The 13,338-nt window shown below is 42.2% G+C and overlaps 1 protein-coding gene across 1 annotated transcript in view; it reads left to right on the plus strand.

The window, feature by feature from the left end:
* EPSTI1 (epithelial stromal interaction 1) overlaps window positions 1-13,338 on the plus strand; it is a 118,385-nt gene that overhangs the window by 101,288 nt on the left and 3,759 nt on the right. The window contains exons 16-17 of the mRNA XM_068265977.1: window positions 3,113-3,186; window positions 12,323-12,401. Of these exons, the coding sequence (XP_068122078.1) occupies window positions 3,113-3,186; window positions 12,323-12,401 (153 nt within the window). The remainder of the gene's footprint in view (window positions 1-3,112; window positions 3,187-12,322; window positions 12,402-13,338) is intronic.

A 13,338-nucleotide genomic window follows, 5' to 3' on the forward strand; every position in this document is an offset into this window, starting at 1 on the left:
GTATGTAACCATAATCAGGAACCACATTTTTGCATTTGCCTAATTTTCACGTCATTTCCTCACGACTTTAGCACCCAGGCTTCAGCACCAGCTGTCAACTTATCAGCCCCCCCTAAAGACCCCTGCGGGCCGCGGCAAGTTCGTACTTGCGGTTCAGAGGAAAAATAAGGAGGAGGACTGTCTGGAGGAGGGCTGGCCTGGCTGTCAGTGTCAAATCAGAGTCATTCATGTAGCACTGCCCCGGCCCGGGTAATATACAGAGGCGCAGCCACGCAGGCACAGAGCGGCCCGCAAGGGAACGTTCCTGGCGTACAACTTTGTGTCACATGACAACGTCCACCACCAGCCAGGCCTGAGCTGTCCTGGGGCTCCCAGCCCACCACCACCAGCCGGGCCTGAGCTGCCCTGGGGCCCCCAGCCCACCACCACCAGCCAGGCTTGAGGCCTCCAGCCCACCACCAGCCAGGCCTGAGCTGCCCTGGGGCCCCCATACCACCACCACCACCAGCCAGACCTGAGCCTGAGGCCTTCCACTCCGCCCACCCCCAGCCAGGCCTGAGCTGCCCTGGGGCCCCCAGCCAGGCCTGAGGTTTTCAGCCCACCACCAGCCAGGCCTGAGCTGCCCTGGGGCCCCCAGCCCACTACCACCAGCCAGGCCTGAGCCTGAGGCCTTCTGCCCATCCCACCACCAGCCAAGACTGAGCTGCTCTGAGGCCCCCAGCCCACCACCACCAGCCAGGCCTGAGCCTGAGGCCTTCCGCCCAGCCCACCACCAGCCAGGCCTGAGCTGCCCTGGGGCCCCCAGCCCACCACCACCAGCCAGGCCTGAGGCCTCCAGCCCACCACCAGCCAGGCCTGAGCTGCTTTGGGGCCCCCAGCCCACCACCACCAGCCTGACTACATATACTGGGGACAGCTATACGCCTGGCTACATATACTGGGGACATCTATACACCTGGCTACCTATACTGGGGACACTGGCTGTCTGTCATTTAGTGCATTTACTGGTGAAAACCTGTCTGTCTGTCATTATGTACATTAACTGGTGAAACGCTGTCTCTCATTACATTCATTTACTGGTGAAATGCTGTCTGTCATTACGTGCATTTACTGGTGAAAAGCTGCCTCTTATGTGCATTTACTGGTGAAACGCTGTCTCTCATTATGTGCATTTACTGGTGAAAGGCTGTCTCTCATTACATGCATTAACTGGTGAAACGCTGTCTGTCATTACATGCACTTACTGGTAAAACACTGTCTCTCATTACGTGCATTTACTGGTGAAACGCTGTCTCTCATTACGTGCATTTACTGGTGAAATGCTGTCTCTCATTACGTGCATTTACTGGTGAAATGCTGTCTCTCATTACGTGCATTTACTGGGGAAACGCTGTCTCTCATTCCATGCACTTACTGGGGAAACGCTGTCTCTCATTCCATGCATTTACTGGGGAAACGCTGTCTCTCATTACATGCATTTACTGGGGAAACGCTGTCTCTCATTCCATGCATTTACTGGGGAAACGCTATCTCTCATTACGTGCATTTACTGTGGAAACGCTGTCTCTCATTATGTGCATTTACTTCATTTTTTTTATGTAACTACATTAGCTGGTACAACTACATTACAGTTAGCCACATGATGTCATGACCACGCCCATTTTTTTGCCTCTCCCTTGTGAGCCCCGCATGCCAGCCCTTGTGCCCCCTTTGAGCCCCACCACAAATCTGAAGCTGCAGCCGCCACTGTTTAGCAGATAATAGTAAAGCCCCCATACATGCTATCTTCACCAAAATTGTTGCCATTGTTAAGGAGAATAGTGGTCTTTTCGAAAAAAAAATCTTTTTTTATTTGTTCCCTTGCAGTTTTTGAGAAAATATATTTTAAAAATGCTAAGAAAAAATAGTTTTTAAACTTGGAAAAATATTTTTCCTTCACATTTTTAAAATACATTTTCTGAAAAACTACAAGTTATTTTGTAAAAACATTTCTCAACTTGTTCCCACTATTCTCCTTAAAGTGGTCTAACACCCAGCATTTCAACTTTGCTTTAAAAGATTGCTTACAGCTTATAAACTATTATGCCAGATTTTTTTTTTTTAGCAGAAATTCACTGAATGGATTAAACATGACATTTTAGTGCTGCATTTAGCTAGAAATGCTCCTCGTGCTTGCTTGTTTAGTTACAAATGTATCTATCTACAATGTAACAAACAAACACTGCTCTGAGAGAACAAAGAGGGCTTCCCCGGCAGGCTTTTCAAAGGTCTATTTGTATATCAAATAAAGATACATTTTGTAACTACAGATAAGAATGGATGCGGATTCCTAGTTAAATCCAACACTAAAATGTCATGTTTAACCCATTCAGTGAATTTCTGCTTAAAAAAAAATCTGGCATAATAGTTTGTAAGCTGTAAGCAATCTTTTAAAGCAAAGTTGTAATGCTGGGTGTTAAACCGCTTTAACTTACATAGCAATTTTGGTGACTATAGCATGTATGGGGGCTTTGCTATTAATTGCCAATACCTGTACGAAATTATGCAAAAATTATGCAAAATTACAAATGTATTACACAAACTCAATTGAATTTCCAAATCGTAATCACATATGGCCGTAATTACTAAAGTATATGGGAAATTTCACATAATCGTAATTTGCAGTTTAGGATCATCACTATTCCTTGCCTTCTGTGCCTGTTTCTGATATTAGGAAGCTTGTCTGTGTACTTCTATACAGTCTTTTCTTATATTGTACTCTGAGCACAGGGCATTCACTGTGCAATGCTGTCCTCTGGCTCTTTAGCTCCGTTTTTAGTTTTTTAATATTTTTCTCTATACCAGTAGAAAGCAGGATCCAGCCTTTACCTTCATCTCCAGTATGTTACATGTTATCTCCAGTCCATTACGCTAAAGTACGTGACTGTCTTCAAGCAGAATAACTTTGGTGCATCTTATTTTCTGTAATTTATTATATAAACCTAATGGCGCATTTCTTACTCCATGAAAGGGACGTGTTGGTATCCACTGTGCACATTAAGGGCAGATGAGAACAGCCTGATTGCGTCACACTTGTGTGCACATCCATAGAATCATATCTTTCTCCTTCTAGAGTGAGTTATTGGAAAAGAAGAAAGAAGAAGACGACAGGGAAAGAGTACTCTCTCAACAGCAAGAACAGCGAAGGTACGACTTGTACAGAAAAATACAGAATAATGTTATTATGTATCATTATCCCTTTTTACAGACAAGTAGTCTCACTACCAGATGTTTTCTTCATTATTATTATTATTATTATTGATTTATAAGGCTCAAAAATATTCAGTGGCAATGTACAAAGTAAGAAACAAACATGGGGTCCATAATAATACACCAATATACAGAATACAGAATTGGTACAAAATACAGAATCAATACCAAATACAGAATTGGTAATTGCATTGACAAGAGTACCATAATACAGCCCTCCCTTACTCCCTCTGTGGTGTTTAATAGAGTTACCAAAGTGATGATTTCTGAAAATATTCTTGCTAGTTGTAGACGATACTCTGCTCAACTAACAGAGAACCTGGCCCCCATTGATCAATTCATTGAATAATGTCAGCCTTTGGCCCACCCTATTTTCCTAGCCCAGTGGTGAATGTTGGATATCCTCTTTCCCTTGCACAGTTCTTTTAGTACCTTTAGGCAAGTGTTTGCCTGTCACTGCTCACTGGTGAACACAGCTCTGTGTGACATTATGGTTCTTTTTGTGTTTTGTTATTCTTCATTAAGTGTCTGGTAAAAAGAAACTAAGTGGACGAAAAGTGAGAAAACTCATTCGCCTGACCTCTCTGTGAATTATTTTCTCGTGTTACTACTGTCTCTTATGATTGGTTATTTCTGTTGAATACCCCTGCGGGGATTATTTCTGATACAGTATGTTTTTTTCTATATTGCGGATGTTTCTCAATATCTCAAAATCTTTGATATTAAAAGTAACATGATGAATAAAATGTATAAGAAATTCCAAGGCACAAAAGGGTGAGAGTGCCCTGCCCTTGTGAGCTTATAATCTAAAGGAATAGGGCGGAAACAAGAGGTGGGTAGTATACAATAATCATACCTGGAGGCAGTGTGTTTTTAGGATATCTAGTAGGAGTGCAACTTGGCCTTAGGTCAAAGGGGGAATTGCCTAAGGTAGAGCTTGTTGGAAAAAGTGAGTTTTGAGAGAGCGTTTTCAGAGGAGGGATGAAGCATGCAAGTGCAATATCTTGTATATGTGAATGCGAGGAGATAATTTTAGAGGCAGACAAAAGAAGGTCATGCACAGTTCTGAGATTGCCATTGGGTTGGTATCTAGAAACTAGTGAGGAGATGTACAAGGGAGAGAGATTGTGGAGAGCTTTGTAGGTTAGGGTTAAGAGTTTGAACTGGAACAACCTGGAAGAGGGTGAACATTTTTAAATGACATTCAAGATCCAGAGGCTGACTTCAGGTAACGCAAACACAGTGGCAAACTGGGACTGGCGTGTAGTGCGTGACAAGAACAATTTGATCATTGAGTCAATATTTATTAAAATAATATCTACATTAAAAATCTATTTGAGTCACAAATTTACCAATACAGCAAACTTTCACACTAAATATATAAAATACAGTATATACTCGCAAGCAAGACGAATTTTTGACCCCCAAAGTGGGCCAAAAGTTGGGAGGTCAGCTTGCTTGCGAGTCATGTTGGTCCCCCCCCCGCGCCCCATCACCAACCCCCCCCCCCCCGGCCGCCGCTGCTGCTATTAGCTTACCCGGCGGCTTCCTCTATTCCCCTCTCCGTCTGCTCGCCCGTGTAAATAATTTACAGCAGCTCGCCCCACGGCGGCTGCTGCGTGCTGACGGAGGAAGCCGTAAGGAGAGCGGTTCCCATAGTAACGGTGATACACATCGCCGCTACAGGAAGCCGCTCTCTCTACGGCTTCCTCTGTCATCACACAGCAGCCGCCGTGGGGCGAGCTGCTGTGAATTATTTACACGGGCGAGCAGACGGAGAGGGGAATAGAGGAAGCCGCCGGGTAAGCTAATAGTAGCGGGGGCCGTGGCGGTGGGGGGGCACTACCTACCCATACTGGGGCGATATACTGGGCACTATCTACCTATACTAAGCACTATACTAGCTATACTGGCCACTATCTACTTATACTGAGCACTTTACTAGCTATACTGGGGCACTATACTAGCTATACTGGGCACTATACTAGCTATACTGAGCACTATACTAGCTATACTGGGCACTATACTAGCTATACTGGGGCACTTTACTAGCTATACTGAGCACTACCTACCTATACTGAGCACTATACTAGCTAAACTGGGGCACTATACTAGCTATACTGGGCACTTTACTGGGCACGATACTAGCTATACTGAGCACTATACTAGCTATACTGGGCACTTTACTAGCTATACTGGGCACTTTACTAGCTATACTATGGCACTTTACTAGCTATATTGAGCACTACCTACCTATACTGAGCACTATACTAGCTATACTGGGGCACTATACTAGCTATACTGGGACACTATACTAGTTATACTGGGCACGATACTAGCTATATTGAGCACCATACTAGCTATACTGAGCACTATACTAGCTATACTGGGCACTTTACTAGCTATACTGAGGCACTACCTACCTATACTGGGCACTATACTAGCTATACTGGGACACACTGGGGGGATCATGCGGCCAGCATTTCCTATCCCCAACTTATATGAGGGTCAATCATTTTTTTCTGGTTTTTCAGGTAAAAGTTGGGGGGGGGGGTCGGCTTATATGCGGGTCGGCTTGCTTGCGAGTATATACGGTAAGACTGTGTTTAGTTTATAAAGAGTAAAAAATAAATACAGTGCTGGAAAAATAAGAGACCACTGCAATTTATTTTTAAATCAGCATCTCTATGAATATGACAACCATTCCAGGCCAGTGTCTGATAAATCCCTACACAAGCACACCTCATTCTGTTTTATAAGGTAGTGATTAGGTGATCACCCGAACTAATCTTATTTAATGAGGAAACGTATAATAAAACACTACTGTAATCAACATTCTCCTCTTGCAATGTTACCAGTTGGATAGCAAAACACTAATAGAAATACATAAAAGGTAATTGGAAATTTAAAAATACCTACTGACCTTGCTAAAGCAGGTAAAGTTTTTCTTTTTTTTTTTTTTTGCGTGAGGAAAAGAAAGGAGCAATCCTGGCTTTACTGGTGCAAGGATTCAGTTAGCATAAGATAGATGGCAGTTCACAAGAACAAAGTCAAGCAACAGGCACTAGCGACAACCTGGCAGGGGGTGAACATTTTTGAATGTCACTCAAGATCCAAAGGCTGACATCAAGTAACCTGCAATTGCAAACACAGTGGCAAACTGAGACTGGCATGCAGTGCATGGCAACAACATTTTGAACCAAGCTCCAACAAGTAGGGCTGAAGTCAGGCAAAACCAGACAAAAAATCTTCACCTGTGAGAAACTAAGAAGAATCATACTGAGGTTTGCTGAAGACCACAGGAATCTGACTGTAGAGAATTGGAGTAAGACCATCTTTTCTGATGAGTCCAATTTTCAGCTTTGCTCAACACCCGGAGAAGCCTGCAACCCACGGGCCCATATGCAATTCCTTTTTTCACCTGAGTTTTCTCCTTGGTGATGTTTTCCCAACTTGTCATAAAATGCCTTTAACCTTTTCACCTCAAAGGGTTTTTCCTCTCAAAAAACCAGAGCAATTTTCACCTGTCAGCGCTCCTTCCATTTATTCACCTATAACTTTATTACTACTTATCACAATGAAACAATCTATATCTTGTTTTTTTTTTTGCCACTGATTAGGCTTTCTTTGGGGGTACTTTTTGCTAAGAATTATTTTATTCTAACTCAGTTTTAATGGGATTAATAAGGAAAACATTGAAAAAAATCATTATTTCTCAGTGTTCGGCCATTATAATTTCAAAATAAAACATGCTACCATAATTAAAACCCACACATTTTATTTGCCCATTTGTATCGGTTATTGCAACGTTTAAAATGTTTCCCTAGTACAATGTATTTCAGTGCCAAGCGAGCACCCACGGAGTGGAAATTTGATGTGCTTTGACTTGCAGTGCCTCTGCACAGGTAGACACTTCAACCGACTTCTTATCCAATCAAGTTAGCACCATCAATGGTGAAAATAGCTCTTTATTATTAAAATAGCAAGATCATCATCCCCTGCTGAGGGGATGATGATCTTGCTATTTTAATAATAAAGAGCTATTTTTACCATTGATGGTGCTGACTTGATTGGAGAAGAAACCTAGTACAATGTATGGCGCCAATATTTTATTTGGAAATAAAGGTGCATTTTTTAAGTTTTGCGTCCATCCCTATTACAAGCCCATAATTTATAAAGTAATTGTAGTATACAGTTTCTGCATACATATTAAAAAAGGTCAGTCCCTAAGGTAACTATTTATGTATTTTTTTTAATTTGTAATTTTTTTTTACATAGCTACATAGTAGCTACGCCCCTGCGCAGAGTTGTGGCATTTTGCAGGGACGTAGTTACTCGTCCCGGGGGAGGTGAAGTGGTTAAGCGATCAGCGGGCAAGAAAATGCTCGAAATAAATTTAACCACTTAAGCCCGAAGGGTTGTTTATTTTTTGCATCTGAGCAACTTTCATCTCCTATTCATTTTCCAATAACTTTATCACTACTCATCACAATGAATTGGTCTATATCTATATCTCCCGGGGGAGGTGAAGTGGTTAAGCGATCAGCAGGCAAGAAAATGCTCGAAATAAATTTAACCACTTAACCTCCCTGGCGGTTTATTTATTTTGCCAGGGAGGCTGAAATGGGGTTTTTTTTAAATAAAAAAAAAAATATTTCATGCAGCCAACTGAAAGTTGGCTGCATGAAAGCCCACTAGAGGGCGCTCCGGAAGCGTACTTTCGATCGCCTCCGGCAATCGAAAGTAACAAGATAGGCCGCAATGAGCGGCCTATCTTGTTTCGCTTTACTCGTCGCCATGGCGACGAGCGGAGTGACGTCATGGACGTCAGTCGACGTCCTGACGTCAGAGCCGCCCGATCCAGCCCCTAGCGCCGGCCGGAACTGTTTGTTCCGGCTGCGCTGGGCTCGGGCGGCTGGGGGGACCCTCTTTCGCCGCTGCACGCGGCGGATCGCCGTGGAGCGGCGGCGATCGGGCAGCACACGCGGCTGGCAAAGTGCCGGCTGCGTGTGCTGCTTTTTGCAGAATGCAAATCGGCCCAGCAGGGCCTGAGCGGCGACCTCCGGCGGCATACCCCGAGCTCAGCTCGGGATTACCGCCAAGGAGGTTAAGCCCGAAGGGTTGTTTATTTTTTGCATCAGAGCAACTTTCATCTCCCATTCATTTTCCAATAACTTTATCACTACTCATCACAATGAATTGGTCTATATCTTGTTTTTTCCACCACCAATTAGGCTTTCTTTGGGTGATACATTTTGCTGAGAATCAATTTATTCTAAATCCATTTTAACAAGAATATTAAGAAAGAAATAGAAAAAAAATCATTATTTCTCAGCTTTTGGCCATTATAGTTTGAAATTAATACATGCTACCATAATTCAAACCCATGTATTTTATTTGCTCATTTGTCCCGCTTATTACACCATTTAAATTCTGTCCCTATCACAATGTATGGCGCCGATATTTTATTTGGAAATAAAGGTGCATTTTTTCAATTTGCGTCCATCACTATTTACAAGTCCATAATTTAAAAAATTATATTAATATACTCCTTTGACATGCATATTTAAAAAGTTCAGACCCTTAGGTAACTATTTATAATTTTTTTATCATTGTAATTTTTGATTTTTATTTTTTTATTAAAAATTTTATTTGGGTATTTTTTGATGTAGGAGGTAAACAGCTAATTTTAAATGTTAAAAAATGTATTTATTAATAAAAAGTGGATGTGGGTGTAGTTTTACTATTTGGCCACAAGATGGCCACAGTCAAAAAGTCCTGGGAGCTATCGATCTCGCTCCCAGGAACAAGAATGAAGACGGGGAACTTTTTGAACTCAGAAAAACCACAGCGTCTGATGAGACACTGTCGGCTTTTCTGCGGGGGGCTTCAATCAATGAAATCGATCTATAATCCCTTTCATTGATCGCTGGGCTAACGGCCGGCGGCGGGAGCGCGTCCAGCAGCGCGTGTGGCCCGAAGAGTGCGCGCAGCCTAACTGGACGAGAATGTTCGTCCAGTTGGGCTTAAGTGGTTAATAATACCTTTTCGCCAACATTTAGGTACTTTTTAGATTGTAAAATGCTGAAAAGTTTGTTTAAAGAGAAGATTAAAATTATCTCCTAGGAGATAACGCAGGTAAAAAAGTTAATTGCATATGGCTCACAGTGTCTTGGACCAACTGTAATATATGGAGGGGCCATCAGTGAAGTCTGCTAAGACTGTTTCCCAACTCCATCCCACACAGCTAGGTGAATCAAAGGTTGAATGAAGTATCGCCAAATCAAAAGTCTATATCCAGATTTGAACTCTTTTGAAAACCTTTGGAAGGGCATCAAGAGAAATATGGATGGTCACAAGCCATCAAGCAAAGCAGAGCTGTTTGTATTTTTGAAAAAAGAAATGGTATTAAGTTACTCAAAGTATGAAGTTACTCAACAGCAATATGTAAAACTGGTGGAGAGCATGCCAAAACACATGAAAGCTGTAATTGTAAATCAGAGTTCTTCCACCAAATACTGATTTCTGAATGTTCTTTAGTCGAAACATTATTCCCATTATGTTTAAAAATGAACCAGGGATTTGTTTTCTTTAAATTCTGCAAACACTGCATAATTTCTCCTATTTTGATGTATTGTTATTTCCTTTGAACTTATACTCTAAAGAATAACATCTTAATTTGGAAATTAGGATAATGTCAGAAGTTGTTAAAAACAAAGGCAAAGCTGTTCAGTTCAATGCTTGCACCTATAAACTATAAAGCCTGAAAAAATGATATTTTTTGCACTGATGTTTTTTTTTCAGAGCTTTTTACTGTATAGGTAACAATGTGTGCGCAGTTTCATTTTGGTAAACTAGTAATATAGTAAAATTTTAAAAAGGAACTTTGAAGAATAAAATGTAATCAAAAAAATTGCTAATATGTACAATATTTGCCCAATGCCCATTGTAAAATCTTAATTTATTTATAGGATGGATGTTTGGGGAGAATACAAGGGCCTTGTGATTTGCTAAAGAGACACTGAAGCGAAACATTTTTTATGATATAAGGATTTGTATGTGTAGTACAGCTAAGAAATAAAACATTAGGAGCAGAGACATCATTCTAATATTGTTATCAGTACAGGAAGAGTTAAGAAACTCCAGTTGTTATCTATGCAAATTAGTGATGGGTCGTTCGCGGACGAGCCGGCTCTAAGAGCCGGCTCTTTGCTGCGAACGACAAGAGCCGGTTCTCAGTTTTGAAAGAGCCGATGCCTCAGCCACCCCACACAGCTCTGATTTACTGTGTAATAAAGGGCGCTGAGGCATGCTGGGAGATGTAGTCCTCCTCTTGCAGCTTGTAGGAGTGTATGGGGCGGAGCAGAGCAGTAGCAGGAGGGATTGCCCCAGTCAGAGAGGCAGTTTGGCGTTGTCATGGAGACGGGGGCAGGGCTTTTACTCCGATTCTGAGTGGTGTCTAGTGATATTTAATGAAGAGCCGATTCAGAGCCGTAAGAGCCGGCTCTTTAATGGGAGCCGATTCAGAAGAGCCGATTCTCCAAGAAGAGCCGGAATTCCCATCACTAATGCAAATAAGCCATTGAGCTCTGTGACTTTCAAAGTTGCAGCTGCTTTGTAAAAATCATTTAGAATCATTTAGAATGCTGAGTAGTGTGTAAGCTGCAAATATTAGAGAATGATGTTATAAAACACTATCTAACTGAAAATAAAAATATGAGAATATTTTCTTTATTTCTAATATTATAGTAATTATCTGTACTGCACAACCAATCCATTATATCATAATTTTGGTTTTGCTTCAGTGTCTCTTTAAGGGAAAGCCAAAGAGGAGGACCTGGCGATATTACTGACATCAAGTATACGTTGTGTAAATAGCATAATGAATACAATTGCTTATTTTTCACAACATAAATTCATAAATGATGTAGTTAATGTTTGCCCTTTGTAAAATCTTTTCATCATCCTGATTTACATTCTGAAATTTATCACATGTGGCAACATCTTTAAGCTGGCCATACACTGGTCGATTTGCCATCAGATTTGACCAACAGATAGATCCTTCTCTGATCGAATCTGAGAGGGATCATATGGCCACCTTTACTGCAAACAGATTGTGAACTGATTTCAGCCTGAAACCGTTCACAATCTGTGGTGGTGGTGGTGCTGCCGCTGCTCCTCCCCCCCCCCCCCCTCCGGCATACATTACCTGCTCCGCCGGCGCGAGTCCCTGCTGTCACTGCTGTCTTCTCCGCTCTGGTCTGGTCTGGTCTCCGGCATGCTTCATTTTTCCTGCCCGGCAGGAAGTTTAAACAGTAGAGCACGCCGAGGAGGAAGTGAAGCATGCCGGAGACCAGAGCGGAGAAGACAGCAGTGACAGCGGGGACTCACGCCGGCCGGAATAGGTAATGTATACTCGCTGTATTGCGTTGGTCGTCGGGCATTCGAACGCCGCTATCGCCGCACTCCCGACCCGCCGGTGATCGAGAAAAATCTTCCACACGGACGGATCGTCGGGAATCGGCGGGAACAATCGATTTCGGACGGAAATCGATCGTTCTGTCAGCGGTGTGCGCGGCGATTTCACAGCCGATTCGATCACTGTGATCGAATCGGCCGTATATCGGCGGGAAAATCGTTGGGTGTATGGGCCCCTTTAGTCTTGTCAGGTGCAGCTCTGCGGAATGTTTGTAGACTCAGTGTTCTGAAGCCAGTGCAAATAATGTCCAGACTCCAAGAGTGCTTGGGGAGGGGGAGATTCCCCCATAGCTAAACAGCCTAGGCGTAATATTACTGGGAGGGCGGCAAATACAGCAATATATAGATATCTAAAGTGTTTCTAATGCTGAAACCAGGATAATTAACATAAAATTTGGTATCCTGAAAAATGTATTACATTATACTACTTGTCACTACTACAGTGCCTCTTTGAAGACATTTGAGTAAGTTTCCCCATTACTTCCATAGACATAGCTGTCTCAGCATGCATAACTGTTACAACAAGTTTAATGCTTGTTTTTATTACCATTACAAAACAATACTCTATTTAACTGCCTGTTCTTCTATTTTAAAGAGTAAACAACGCTTTTCTGGATAGACTCCAAGGACTAAGCATTAGCCAGCATGAATATCACGGGGACTCAAACACATGGGTGAGTACATAGTCTTAGTGAGGTTTATTAGTTTATCTCAAATTGCTTTATGGCATAAGAAATGCCTCTTACCAGCTGTAACTTTAAATGGGATGGCAAGGATTAATATCTTTATAGCAAGTAAAAACTTATAAAAAAAATATAAATTAGGATTCCAATTACAATTCTCAGCAACAGCCATGATTTGTTAGACAAAAAAGTGTGAACCAAAGTAATGAGACCAGAACAATGCAAGCTACAAAATATCTATGGAGGGTAACGTATGTGCATGCTTTTCCATAACCGGCTACTTCATTTATGCATAATAAACAGGAATGTGCTACAGTATATGGCCATTCAGGACAATATACTCAGAGGAATGACTGCAGTTCTGGTCTAGGAGATGTCTGTCTGAGGGAGAAGAACGTTTCTGTCCTCCCGCACACTTGCTCTGCTACATCCAGTTGTTGTATCAGAATCCCTTATTCAATTCTGTTCAGGCCACAGGCAGGCAAGACAAAAGCCCAGCATTTTATTGTTTTATTGCAAGTAAAAGATATGCAGGGGAATCAAAAAGGATGGTACCTGTTAACTCAATGATTGTAATGGTTCTATTACTTAGGCCTGGTTCACATTAGTGTTTTTTTGCGGAGGCGGTCGTACTGATCCGGCCATCAGGATCAGGAAAAACTGTCCATTTTTACAGCCAGGGTGCTGTAAACGATCAGTTTTTAATTTGTTACTATGTAGCTGCAAAACCTTCCGTTTCCGTTCCGTTGAGAAAAACGGTCTGGAAAATTAGGACCTGTAGTATTTTTTCACAGCCGGTTGTTGACAAATGCAGATGTGAACCGTGCCTTATACACAGTTACCATGTAGATCATTGCATTCCTTGTACCATTCTGTCAGTGCTTTCATACCTTGGAAGGAAAAGCTTTTCATTTGCTCCCAAATCCAG

Source organism: Hyperolius riggenbachi, chromosome 2 (assembly GCF_040937935.1).
Source record: "Hyperolius riggenbachi isolate aHypRig1 chromosome 2, aHypRig1.pri, whole genome shotgun sequence".
NCBI lineage: Eukaryota > Metazoa > Chordata > Amphibia > Anura > Hyperoliidae > Hyperolius > Hyperolius riggenbachi.